The sequence below is a fragment of the Mustela putorius genome, unplaced genomic scaffold, assembly GCF_011764305.1.
Source record: "Mustela putorius furo isolate JIRA1106 unplaced genomic scaffold, ASM1176430v1.1 tig00003927_pilon_pilon_pilon, whole genome shotgun sequence".
In the NCBI taxonomy this organism is placed as follows: Eukaryota; Metazoa; Chordata; class Mammalia; order Carnivora; family Mustelidae; genus Mustela; species Mustela putorius.
In genome coordinates, this window is record NW_025422072.1 from 127,628 (window position 1) to 142,412 (window position 14,785).

Consider the following 14,785-nt stretch of genomic DNA (forward strand, 5'->3'; position numbering starts at 1 on the left):
ACATTTACTATAAAACACTCTTAGTTTTTAAAACCTGACATTTTTGGTGAATATAAAGATTAACCAGAAGTGTAGCAAGTTCATTTTTAGTTGCTCTATTTGTAAAACTAATCCCACTCACCCAACCAAAACAGAAATATTGATGAAAATTTATGGGAAATCTCAAAGGAATCTTATTTGGAGGATTCAAGAAAGCTGATTTACCAAGAGCAAAGTGTTCATATTATCAAAGGAGTTACCTAAATTCCATACTCTAGCATGAATTAGAGCGTAGAAAAGAAAATCGAAAGCAATTTAAACAAACTGTGGAGAATTTTGCACTATCCCTATATATTTAGGTATGGAAAAGGGCTTTCAGTGAAATAAATAACTATAATCTTATCTATGAGAGTATGCACTTATACAAAATACTCTCCTATTATAAGCTATTGCATGTGTCAGTTGCAAAGTGATTATGACAGCCATTTTCCTTATAAGCAAGTACACAATCCTTCAAGTAATTATGAGAGGTGATTTAGGCTAAGAATGAAGTTTTAAAATAAAATCCTGTCAACCTGAAAAAATTATGATCATTAATACTTTTTGCTGGACTTAATAAAAGACATATTTATATGTCAGCTATAGCTATCCATAGGTCTTCCTATCATACACATTAGTATTTTAGTCATATTTATTCACCAATTTAACAGACTAAGCAGAATTCATTATATTGATCAAGATGTAGATTGGTTTTAGAAAAGTTTTATTCACCCTTATTCCTCTTCTTTTCCACTCACACCAATTCATACACACCTATAAATTATAATTTCTTTAACAAAACCAAAAGAGTTCAGAGGAATAAGGAAAAAACCATCAAGCACTTTGTTTGCTATTCAGTTATTCTCTTTAGCACAACTAAAACAAAATCTGGTTTCAGTTTCCTTGGACTAGAAAGGCAATTCTTTGAACAACTTCAGTAAGCTAAAAAAGATTTTAATGAAATTATGACAAAGTATTTAAAAATAAGTGGTAGATCTGAGCATTTCAATTAAAATAAAAAAAAATAACTGAAAGTGATTATATTGTATAGGTCTTTCCACTCCATTTTCAGCCTGAGAACCACAAAATGCACCTGAATTCTCATTACACAGCCAGTAATCATAATAAGCACAAATAACCTACCATTATGGGAAGTGCTGCCAAAAAGAGACAATGAGTCTGGCCAGCCCTAGAGGAGCACCTGCAGTCTTATACTACCAGGTCTATAAAGCACCAGCATTATTATTTACTTAAATGTTTATTCTTTAAAGGAATGTAAAATTATCTACATTGAAATGCAGACTCACTCAAAGTAATATTGATGAAACCAGAAGTGTGATATTCTAGTTCTATATTTTTTCTAATACAGTATATTAATGCATTAAAACAGTAGCCCCTAGGATGATCTCATATGCCACCAATGGTACAGGCAAACACATTTAATGAAAACAAATTATCCTATATAATTTTCAACCTGATTTCTTTCTCCAAGAAAAAAACTGATAAACAAATATTAGCAACAAGATTAAAAAGACAGATTAATGTTCAGTTTTATGTCATACTTTCTATATGTATGCACTTCAGCGCATCATTTAAACTTTAAAACAGTTGAACAAAGGCAGCTGAGTTGATATATTGAACCCAAAATATTCATTGCCTCAGTCTCATATTAGGAAATTACCGAGCTTTGAGGAAACTGTAAGTTACACCAAATGAAACCATATAGTTTGTTTACAAAAGACAGGTTGACTGAAGGTTCTGCTCGGATCTTATCTTTGTAAGTTCAGCCTCAGTGGTACCTACAGCTGATAAGAGAGAAAAGTGACCTTTCCCTACCCTAGGGAGGGATTTCTATGCCTGAGAGAGGGAAAAAGGGGACAAAATGTGGTTCAATAGGACAACTCTGCCACTTGTGTTCCATAGAAAAATCTTTTTATTTTGAGCTTTTGATTATAATTTGATTCATTCTTGCCACTTAATCAGTACATTCAATTCCTTCTGCAATAAAATTTCAAATCACCTGCCTATGCATCTACTGAGTGCTGAGAAAGGTACAACCTATTGGAGTCTATTGTCCCACTGAGTTTATTCCTTACTGCAGATGGAATCATCACCAAAACTCAGAAAAATGAGAGGACAAATTGATTGAAATTATATTAAAATATCACTGTTCCCATGAACTCAAACTACCCAGATTTACCTATTAATATAAAACTCTGCAATGGTCCTAGATGTTCATTTTATTTATTTATTTTTTTTATGAGGACTAGGAACGACTTTTTCCTAGTATATAATTTCTTTGTGAAATTATAGTGACTAACAAGACTAGGTGAAACACTCACTTAATAAAGTTTACAACATTATAATAACAAATGATAGAAAAGAAAGCATGGATTCTAACCACTTTGTCCTCCTTTGGGAAAGCATCCAAGGAAGCAGAGGAAAAAGAGGAAAAAGAAAAGAGAAAAACAAAAATAAGGTGTATATTAGTAAACAGATTTTAAGAAAAAGATCATATATTATTTTTAAAGTGTTAAAACACAGGTATTTTAAAAAGTAAATGTTTACCTTTCCCCAAAATACTCATTGTTCAAGCTTTCATTGAAAATGCACATATACAGATCCTGCTAGAGCAGAAACAAAAATTGGGCACTGTAACTTCCAAAATTTTCAGAACTTGGATTATTGCATCTATATTTAAAACATTATTCTGAAAGAAATCCTAATTCACTATTATATTTAGTCTTCCTATTATTGAAAAGACATTTTATTAAAATGTATAAAATTATGTGAATAATTTTCTCAAATTACTGTTAAAATATTTATAGTTATAATTTGGAAAACCTAAGAATGGGAAATATCTGTAAGAAATAAAAATGAGAGAAAAAGATGTTAACTGTTAGAGCCAGGAATTATTCCACAAGCAGTATTTATTTGTAAGATACATTTTAACATTTACAATATTATAGGAAAAACCAATACAATCTATTCATACAATATTTTTGACTTATGCCTAATATTAAAGCAGTGCTTTCTTTTATTTTGTTGTTCTGAACATTTTTTCCAAATTGGATGGGTTTCTTAAATCTTGAAGGCACATTAGGCTTGGGAGACTACTCCAAAGTAGAGGTATCTCTTAGCTCAATTATCTTTAAATATGAGTTTCACCCAAGTAATTTTAATATACCAATAGTTAACTGCATTGTCAGTAGCTTACCATAATCATATAAGGGGAAGTTAAAAACATTCAAGAGAAGTGCTGAGTCAGCATTTCTCCTTGGCTGATCTGCACATTAGCACTTACTGCCTGCACCTTTCCAATTGGACAGTACCCCTACACCAAATGGTATGCTAAATATTTTGACTATCATTCCCAGGTCTCATTCATTTCAAAAAATAGTGCATTTAAGAGCAGCAAAGAAGAGAAAACTAACAAATAGGTCTTGTGCACCTTTTTATGTGCCAGATGCTCTTTTAGCCCCAGGTTGTTTTAAAAAGGCTTTAACATCACATATGATAATTTATTAAAGAACTTTTAGCAGGAAAAGAGGAAAACTTATTTGGTCATCATCAAAATGGCACCTAAAGAAAAATTAAATATATGACACAAAGACCTAGATTTTAATTATCATAATAAACATAGACAACAATTATTACAATCCAGTTTCATAGATAAAGAAGCTGTTGTTCAGAAAAGTTAATTATCTTCCAAGGCCATAAAGATAATAGTGGGCTCACCTTAAAATAGAAGATATATCTATTTTACTGAATATCTTAATTCCACTGGAAGAGATTTTTAAAAAACCCTACTTGCAATTCAAATACACTACCAATGAATACAGTATTAATAGGGAGATTGATTTTGATTTTAACTGTGATTTTCTCAATTAGGAAAATATCAGGAGCACTTATAGCTTCCATGTTATTTTTAAATATAACTTTGTACTATGTTAAATTGCATACATGATTAAATAATACAGGAAATTATTTAGAGAAATACTGGGAATTCTTTAGGTGTATGATAATTTTAACTGTTCTGTATTACACTGCAGACCTGTATCAAAGAAAACTCACCCAAGACATACCCATAAATAATTCTATCATACTAAGATAAGGAATATAATGAAGTACATTAAAATGTATTCCAAACTATTAGAATTTTTCCAGTACTTCATAAATAATCATATTTAGCGTTTTAAATGAGCATCTGAATGCCTCAAAAATTATATATATTTAAAGCTCTGCATAACACAAGACCAGCTCTTATTTAAGCCAAACAAGGAAACTGCATGGGTGAGACTACATCTCATAGAGAAGAAAATAAGTGCAAAAATCAGCCCAATTTAAAAAAGTGTATTTTGACATATTCTTTAAATATCCAAATAATTTCCATGAGAGAAACTTAGTGCTACACTACTTTACCATGAGAACAATAGGAAATTACTCTCTAGAAACTAATCATGGCTTTACATATCTTATCTTGGGTTAGATGTAATGCCCCATAGTTTACCTTCATTCAATCTGAAACAAATGTTGTGGAAATTGAAAGGTTTTCTTCCCTTTTTATAAGAAGTACTGGCCATAACAACTTGGAAGTGTTTTGTAACTCATGATACTATATCTACACTTACTACATTCCTCAGAAAATAAATTTACTGTCATAGATAATCATTTTATCGTATTAAAAAAGGTTTTAATAGGAATCTTTTATTAAGATACATCTGAAAGGTATCTTTTTATGAGTTATTTTCATCACTACTCCACTATTACCAACTTTATGAAAGACACAGAAAATGGGAAAAGGATACCTTAATGGGTATATTTATGCCCAGGTCTACTTTCTCTGTGTTTTCTGCGGGGGGGGGGGCGGGGGGCGCTGCTGTTTACCCGCATTCAGAGGGCCTCGCACACTCAGGGAACACTCACGTTGTTGGAGCGCAGTGACACACGGCCTCCACAGCGGGCACAGAACTTGGTGCGGCAGTAGGAGCAGAGATGGCCACACCCGTCGGCAAACTTGGTTTTATGACAGATTCCGCAAGTCGGAGCATCGTCTTTGTGCTCTCCCTGGTAACGCCGTGCTTCTTCCCCTATTTTTCTCACTTGCTCTTTATAGCTTTCAAATTGTTGATGCAATCTCCTGGGCAAAAGAGAAAATGGTAGCAAACTAAGTAAATGACAGGAGACAGAAAACAAAAACAATTCTTCCTAACTGAATAGCAGTGCAGCTGTTTAAACTAAATCAAAACACACAAAGCATTTTTTCCCACTACTCTTACCTCCAATGGTAAAAGATGTATTTGCATGTATTCCATTAGTCCCAGTTTTGCTTACTAGCAATGAACCATGTATAAATAGATTTTATATAACACCTGTCTCATCCCAACAGTGGGATTCATATATCTACTCCATGCCTCCCCTTCTCTTAGACAAGCAGCTTTCAAAGTATTTGGACTGTGGAACTCAACGCTTTACAATTACACTCATGTAGAATACAACTGAAGCAAAAGTTATATAAAATACTTAGCCTAATTATAGATGATGTACTCTGGTATATTCTTTTTCATTCTATTTTAAGTTTAATTTCGATTACAATTAAAAAAAAAAGTTTGTCACAGTAACTTGATTTCATTGAACTTGATGTATAATGGAAAAATACTGTTTTAAACTACAATGCTATGTAATCTGTCTTCCACAAAATATCTTCCTTTACTCCTATTCTTGGAGACTATCTATATATTCAATATCAAGTGTCTGATTTCATATAGTATATAAAATGTTACCTTATATTATAATTGAGCTCACTAATCTTTCCACATCACATGAAAAGTTCTAAACCATACCTTGCAAAATATTCATATTTTACATATCCCAAATTTGCTTGATCTCTCTCAGGTTATATGTATGAGAGTAGTTATCAGTCTTTATTTAATGAGTGCAGCAAAATTTGTTGAGGCAAACCATTTCCCATAAGAATGATCACACTTAATATCAGCCCAAATCCCTCAATCTTAAATTGATACAAATAGAAACTGTTTGCTGTTCTGTACAGAACATTGTGACATCCAGTGAATCCCCAGTGAAAAGATGCCTTTGTTTTATACATGAGAACTGAGAGAGTTGTCCCAGGACTAGCCAACAGCCATTGGCCCTTACAACAAAGAAGAGACTCCTGGGAAATCATCTGTGTACCTGAGCGAGTGTGACTATGACTGTTCCCTAGGACCCAGAGGACACACACATGCTACTGTTAATGCAGGCAGTTAGCTTGATTCTCTATACTTGAGATAACTGTGGGACCTAGTATTCCCTAGAAACAGAACCAAGTAAGTTAGGTGTTAGGACTCTAGTGTTTGAAGTACTGGGATTTCATTATATTTTTCTTTTAACGTCAACAGCCCCTGAGCAGAATTTCAATGATTACTTTAAAAATTCTGAAATCCCTTTCCTGCTTTGCCAACTGACATTTCTCCTATTTAATTCCCATAATTAAAATAAACATACTTGCACTAGGAAATGAAGTAGTTTAGAATCTGAAGCCCTTCCCAATTTAAAGGCTAGCTAGTTTCAGTTCATAGAAAGAAATAGTGATACTTTATTTAATGAATGTAAGAACACCAGATCGACTTAAAGAGTGAAGTTTTTTGGTACCTTAGATTTTTTATGCTCTAAGCACCATCAATCTAGGCTCAAATTAGTAGAAAATAGCTGTGGATATGTATTACTTCAAAAGCGACCTTACAAAAGAGCACTGGAAATCTTAAGTCTTCTATTAAAGAAACTAATTACTAAGGAGTGGGAGCAAGGAAATATCTCTAATCAAAGAAACAGATACAAACTCTAAGCAGAGAGGGAGTGCATGAGTAAATATTTATTGTGAGAACCAGCAAATCAAATTTATTTAAGTAAATATAAATGAGAGAGCTAGGCTAAGGGAAAAGTTTCCCTATAAACTCATTTTGTAATACAGCATGTGATTTAGTATGGGTGTTGGCAAACTTTCCAGTAAAAGGCCAGACTGTAAATACGTTAGACTTTGCGGGCCCTATATGCTATTTTGCAACTACTCAATGCCACGGTAGCATGAAAGTAGCATAGACAATATGTAAATAATAAGCATATTAAGTGTGGCGATGTTCCAATAAAACTTCATCACCAAGACAGAAAGTACCAGATTGGGCCCTTGGACCAGTCGATATTTGATTTAGTATATGCTTTATAATGAGGTATGATTGTTTGAAAATTCATTGTTCTTTAAAAATTCAAACATAAAACACTTTTGTCCATCCTATAGGCCCAGATCAAAAGGGGCCTTTTATACAATACATACGTGCAGGACCCTGACCACTGAGAAGAAAACTTTCTCTGCCACGATCTCATAGCATTTTATTTGGTCACTCAGAGTATATTTGACCATATACTATTAGTACTTCCGAACATGACATCTTTCTTGTGATAAGTGCTTCACCCCACAGCTGGTGAGGTCATTCACACAAGCATCACCCCAAACTCTACAGGGACTCACATCCTCCTCCTAGAAGCCACCCTTCAGTGGCCTCTACACATTTGTATCTTTCTCTCACGTATATTTAAAAATTCCTTCCTGGTTTTGGCAACAGTCCATGTTTACACTACTGGTTTGGACGTGGCCACAGGGGGAGAATTGGGAGGGAAAATCACGCTGTTTCTCAGCCCAGAACTCTCTTACATCTTCAACTCTCTTTCTTTGTAGGCTTCTTCCTCTCCTTACTGGTGGAACTCCCTTGTTCTAACCGGAAAGAGAAAGTCCAACCCAAGTCCCTGTCAACCTCTCTAATTTATTTCCTACTGTGTTCCTTTTTATCAGCAGACACTATAAAAGGACAAAAGGATGGAATGAAGGCCAGGAAGAAGGCAGGGAAGGAGGAAGGTCCGGCATTTATTACTCTCACTTCTTCAAAATCGACTTTCTCTGTAGCCTTCTGCAGTGCTCTACCAAACTGTCTCTTAAAAATCCACCTTAATGCCCTTTTCTCAATTTGTATTCCCCTTACATTACTCTGATATCTCACTCTGTCAAGATGTTGTCCTTATAATAAATTTTGCTTTTGGAATCAGGATATTGGTAGTGAAACCATAAACAGCATATTTATTTTTTGTATCTGATGCTTTAATCCATATCAAATATGTGACAGTGTCCTATTATGAATAATAAATGGAAATACATATTTTATTGTACAGTATAATAAATGCCAGTAAATGTCAGTAAATGCAAGTCTGCAAATGTCAAATCTTTTTTGTGAAATTTAATTGTATATTTTAATTTTAGAATTAATACTATGTTCTTATTGATTAGTAAGGTTGATAATATATATGATCACAAATCTCAGGTTTAAATTACCTAGATAGAAAATGGAGTGTTAAAAAATATGTAAAATACTATTAAAAAAAGCACCGATACAGAAACCTTGATTTTCTCCCAGGATGTGATATTTTCCCCCACTATTTCACTATGTAATAATCATTGCATTATTTTAACATCTGTGCACTCAAGAAATACCAAGATTCCAGTTGTAAACAGATTGGGTAATTAATGGCACATATTTGAAGGAAATAAAGATGAATACTTAAAAATCTAAATATTATTCTCTAAATATCTAAAAACATCATTCTATACATGCAAAATAATTTAAACAAAAAATCACTAATGACATTCTTACCTACTAATAAATCTTTGTTGATTACTTACTATAAATAAGGCACACAGCAAGATGCTAAAATGACCAGTAATGGTAGAACACAGAGAAATCTTTGTCACTGGTCCAGTACTTCATTTATTTCTCTTTTGTGTTTTCCCTTCCTCCATCCCCAGAACGGTCAAAGTCTAGACCTTTCAAAGTCTAGGCTATTAAGACTAGGCTATTACTAGACTTTGAAAAGAAGAACCAGGAAGAAAGGTGGAATGTCTTCTAGCTTCTGACCACTTTGGGGATGGAGGAAGGAAAAGCACTAAAGAGAAATAAATGAAGTACTGTGCCGATGACAAAGATTTCTCTGTGTTCTGCCATTACTGGTCATTTTACCATCTTGCTAGATTTGCCTAAAGTAGGAAGGGTTAGGAGCTAGTGCTTTGAGACTTCAAGAGCCTAGATGACAGGAAGGAAGGAAGGGAAGGGCTTCCCCTAAGATGGAGGAGGGCAGAGCCGAGGGTAGTTTGCGCACAGCACTCTAAAATGGAGAACAGCTTTGGGATGTGCGGACAGTAGTGAGAAGGCATGGGTACTGAAAATCGGTAAGAATGGCTTATGTGTTCCTTCCCAAACTTGGCACGGGACACATAAAACAGAACACAATAAAGGGCCCAAGAAGTTAGTGGACATGGAGATTAAAGCCAGGAGAGTTTCTGAGAAGCTTAGATTGTCTGAGTGCCTCCAATAGCTCTGGGGGTGTCCAGGAGAAAGACCTGACAATGAATGAAATTAAACATTTTGCTAGCCAATAGGCTGGAGGCTTGCTTTAAAAGATTTTGACCTCACACTGCATTGAAAAAATTCAGACTATCTTCAACTCTAAAGCACAGTTCTTCATTCCAAGGCAGGTACAGTCTACTTAGGAAGTAACTTATAGGTAAACGTAAACTAATAGTTTATGGCAACATATACCAAGTGACAAGGAATGGAACTAAATTGTTCCATAGAGAGTAATAGTTCTGGGTAAAATAATAAGAGAGACCTTTTTTTTTGGAGTAGCTAGTCAAAAACATTTATCTAGATGATTAACAACTTGGACTATTTCCTCAATACTAAAAGTATGGTGCAGGGTGATATTAGTAGAACTACTAAAGCAAAGAAATGTAAAGCACGTTAAGATAATAACACAACTGTGAATGCTTTCAAACTTCTCAAAAATGTAAGCTTAAATTAAATAATCTTTTAGTGTCTTTGCATATCAGCAAATAAACACCCAATTTATATGTTCTAATGAATGATAGCCAAAAATCACACGTAAGTGACTGTGAAGACATATGTGAAGTTAAAAAGTGGTTTCTTGGCCCCAAAACACAGTTGTTCCCTTCTTAATGAAACTGTCTTTCTGATTCTCCTCTGCATTCTAGTGGTGACTAACTTTTTGTAATGATGCTTGGAAATAATAGTCCCTTGTATTAGAGTTGAGCTGGAAATGACATCATAGTCTTTTAGGCAAAAAGATGAAGTTATGGAATTCGGTGTTAGAAGACAGCTAGAAGGGGAATAGAAGTGGGTTCTTAGCCTGGTCTCCAAGAAGGATCCCTAAACAAAAGCATAAACCAGCTGCTCAAAGGTCCTCATTCAGCAAGTCGCAGGATCAGAAAGTCATTGCCCAAATTGTTGGTGTTAGAATCCCACATCAGCTGATGCATTCTGATCTGGAAACTACCACCACAGTCATTCTGAGCCTGCTGGAGAGACCAGCATTTTGGTTGCCCTACATGCTGCGCTTGGCCCAGCCCTCCATTCAGCTCAGCTTCAACCTGTCTCACACAAGCACATCTGACTGGTGGAACCTCAACCACATCAGGAATTCTAGGTGCAAGAGAATCTGAATTTAGTTTTGAGATTTCCGACTTCTCCATAAACTCCCTAGGAGAACTCTGGGACAGATGTTGTTCAGCTATAATCCTCTGATTCACATCAAATTTCTTAATTCCTTCCTCTGCGCTGGAAGTGAGCAATACCTGAGTCGAGAATTTCTTATGATATTTTCTCTTGTTCTCTCTCTTTCTCCATATACTGAACACGTACTTAGTGAACACTAAGGGAAGCATTTTGCCTCCACTAAGAAATTTTTTTTGATAAATGTAGTCCCTTAAGAAAGTTACATATATATGTAGCTGTCCAGTCTATTGCAACAGCAAATCAATGGAAAACTGAGTGTCACATACAAGACACATACACACACAAAAAAAAAAAACAAAAAAAAAAACAAAAAACTTTTTGTAGGGATTAGATGCAGAGCACAAATCTATCATCTGTGGTGAAGACTCTCATTATTCTTCACTTGGATTATTTTATCAACTTTTTAAACTAGGATCTGGCTGGCGGGTTTCCTCCCTCTAGTTCACCTTTCATATGGTATGAATGATCTTCCTAACAAAGGGAATGGATTATGTCAATCCATTGTTAAAATAGCACCTGTAAGATATAGTCCAATTCCTCATCCTGGAGTCCTTTTCCCTTTGCTACCATTTACTTATCTAACAGCATCTCTCACAAGCACTTCTCATGGACTGTACATCTACCATTGTGTGAAACACAGGACCTGCTAGGCTTACAAACATCAACTCGACGAACATTTCCTGAGCTCCACCTGCCTGCGTCTCTAGGGGTACAAAGAAAACAACAAACAACAACATAAGAGGATACTGAGTTTTACTTTTTTTCATTACTTTATTCAAGGCTTTTTGATAAATGCCAGAAAATGGTCTTTGTCTTTTGTACATGGGGATCATATAAACACATTAGAGACTGACTTTTTTCTTTTCAAAGCCTAATGTGATTCGATTGTAAACATATAACTTGATTTGTTTTAACAAAAGTTAAACTTCTAGGCCCTGTGTACAAAATTAAGGAAAGTTTATGATTTGCTATTATTAACTAAATAGTTTTTTGTTGCTTAGAGGAACAATCAGTCTTGGTTAAAATGTGTTAATGTATTTTTGTGTTTTTTCAGATTATATTATACATATATCCTTATTTTAATTTTAAAGAGTTATTTAATTATTTAGTTGAGAGAGAGAATGAGAATGAGCACACAAGTGGTTGGGGAGAAGGGTAGGAGCAGAGGGAGAGGGAGAAGCCGGCTCCCCGCTGAGCAGAGAGGCCAACACAGGGTTTGATCCCAGGACCTTGAGATCATGACCTGAGCTGAAGGCAGACCCTTAACCCACTGAACCACCCAGTATATGTAGCCACCCACATATACTCATTTTTTTTTAAATTATACTATTTGTTTCAGGGGTACAGGTCTATGATTCATCAGTCTTACACAATTCACACACTCACCATAGCACATACCTTCCCCCATGTCCATCACCCCCCACCCCCCCATTTATTTTAAATATAAGTTGTTTACAAGTGTTTGACATATACATAAAATATTCTTCAAAAGGTACTGGTTGTAACTGCAAATTTATGTAATACAGGTGAAATTACTTTTACAGTACTTTCAACCTTGAGCTTCCTAATGCAACTTGAAGCCTTACCAAGTTGCAAGTATTATAAAACTTTAATTTACCAATAATTTGTTAATCTAAATTTACTTAAGCTAATTTTTCACTTAACATCAATTTGTAGGAATATAACATGCTGTTTCTCATGGAAGTCCATGCGAGTTTCCTTTGACCATGCGAGTTTCCTTTGAAATTTCACTTTTTTTTTTTTTTTAAAGACAAAGATCCCAAGTAGGCAGAGAGGCAGGCAGAGAGAGGGAGAGAGAGGAGGAAGCAGGCTCCCTGTTGAGCAGAGAGCCCTATGTGGGACTCGATCCCAGGACCCTGGGATCATGACCTGAACCGAAGACAGAGGCTTTAACCCACCAAGCCACACGGCGCCCCTGGAATTTCAGTTTTGTTTTCTTCTTCCACCCTTGTGAATCCTATCTAAAATTTAAGAAATCAAGTTGTACAAGCTTGAAACCAAAGCCCCCTGCTTCTTTGCTAGGACTTGGGGTTCATAACTTTGGAATCATTCAAACTCCATTCTCAAAACGAGACAAGATAAATGAAAGATTCCAAAACCCAATTTTAAATGGAAATATTTGAAAAAATAAGAGAGGAGGAGGTACTTTGAAAATCATTCTGCACAATATTCTCATCTTATAAGTGAGAAAACTTAGACCCATTGCTTTAAGTTACTTACATAAGGTTTTAAACTGGTTTGTGATCATTAGGTCCTCTATTTTCAAGTTTCCACTACACTTTCCAATTTTCAGAATACTCCCTCATATATGGCTAAATGAATGACAAGTTCATTTGTGAAGGATGTTTCCTTGGTGTTCTTAAACTGCATCAAAATTATCTAAGAGGCTTTGTTAAAATGTATTCTTTCTGAAAATTGTGTTCTAACCTACAGGGCTTCTGATTTAGTAGATATCAGATAAATTTCAGGACCCTGACTTTTTAAAGGTCAATCCAGGTGATTCTAGTGTAGATTATCTCAGGACTATAGTATAGGAGAGGTCCCTACATTAAGGTTAAATTTTAAAATGAAGGCATTTTTTTAATATATCTTTCATCACACTTGATAAATTTAATCTTCATCACATTAATTTTACTCATACAGTTAATATTTGAGGGACAATCTACACAAAAATATGCTGGGAATTTTAAAAATATTATCATGTAATTTGATGTCCATCATTTAAAAAAACTTACAATATTATAAATCACAGATATGTACATACTAGTTTTTGTAGGATTTTGAAATGCTCTTAATAGGAGTTAGGGTGAGGGAGGAATAAATACATGAATAAGGCACAGAAGATTTTTAAAGGCAGTGAAACTACTACATATGATATTACAATGGTAGATACATGCCATTATACATTTGTCCAAACCCATGGAATGTGCAACACCAAGACTGAACCCTAATGTAAACTATGGACTTTGGGTGATAATGAGGTGTCAATGTAGGTTCATCAATTGTAGCAAATGTGCCCTGCTGGTGGGGGATTTTGATAATGGGAGAGGCTGTGCATGTGTGGGGGCAGCAGGAATATAGGGAATCTCTGTAATTAGGAGGAAATCTTCCTCTTAATTGTGCTGTGAACCTAAAATTGCTCTAAAAATAAGGTCTATAAAAAATGTTTGCTATAAAAAAAGTTGTAATAATATATATTATATATAAGAAAAGTTATATTTATATATAATATCAAATATTTCCTAAACATTTTGGTAATTCAGAAATTTACCTCAGATATTCCTGCATAATTTTTTAAATTACTGCAGTTGAAAAAGTATTTTTCCATTTGTGTCTAAAACCATTTTTAGTCTATAGTTTAACAGGAGTATACTTTTTACTTATTACAAATGTCCAGCAGATGGCACTAAAGATTTTAATTTTTACACAGTTCTTAAATATTTATTTTTTTTTAAAAAATATCTAATGTGCTAAATAAAATTGGTTAAGTAACTTATTAGAAAAGAACAAAAAAGAAATTTATAAGGTGTTGGAATTTCTGTTCTTTTGCAGACGACCCTCATTCTATGTGCCCTTTAAGAAAAATTATACATTAAAGGTTTTGTCAGATAGTTGTCTTTTCTTTTTTTGGTCTTCCATTTAGCGCTGTTAAAGATGCAGTTCATCCAATCAGCACCCAACAGTGTTCTGAAAGCACTGAGAGATGACACTTAGGAAAAATAAGAACATAGCTGATGATTAGCTATTAGTGTTTTATAGCCCTGTTACTTCAGCCAAGCATTTATTTTTAATTCCATTTTCAATTTACCATAGGAGGCCACTCCTGAGTAAGCATTAAGGGAAGACATCTCAGGACACGGAGGCCCACTAGCACACATTTAAATTTTTGCTCTACTTCATCTCCCAAAATGCAACTTCACTGTGCTCCTGGGTGCTGTGAAGGACCAGTCACCTGTGAAGAAGCTTTGTGTGTTAGGCCTCGATAGATGGCTTCGAAATTATGTAAGAATATGCATATGCTATGCAAGAATAGCACTTTCTAATATTCGAGATCTATCAGAGGTCTAAAACTGAAAATCTGGCACAGGAGGGAGTCGTTTTAACACTTTGAC

At 34.6% G+C, this 14,785-nt stretch overlaps 1 protein-coding gene across 6 annotated transcripts in view; it reads right to left on the reverse strand.

Annotated features, from left to right (window-relative positions):
* The window catches only part of LOC123388939 (regulating synaptic membrane exocytosis protein 1-like), a 230,504-nt gene that overhangs the window by 22,595 nt on the left and 193,124 nt on the right, over nucleotides 1-14,785 (reverse strand). For 2 of the 6 annotated variants that reach the window (XM_045069373.1, XM_045069370.1), the window contains 2 exons: nucleotides 4,945-5,158; nucleotides 2,247-2,431 (listed from right to left, as the gene is read on the reverse strand). In XM_045069373.1, the coding sequence (XP_044925308.1) occupies nucleotides 2,357-2,431; nucleotides 4,945-5,158 (289 nt within the window). In that variant the 3' untranslated portion in view covers nucleotides 2,247-2,356. Of the gene's footprint in view, nucleotides 1-2,246; nucleotides 2,432-2,936; nucleotides 3,757-4,944; nucleotides 5,159-14,785 lie in introns of those variants that run through there. The other 4 variants (XM_045069368.1, XM_045069371.1, XM_045069372.1 and 1 more) reach the window with 4 other exon arrangements.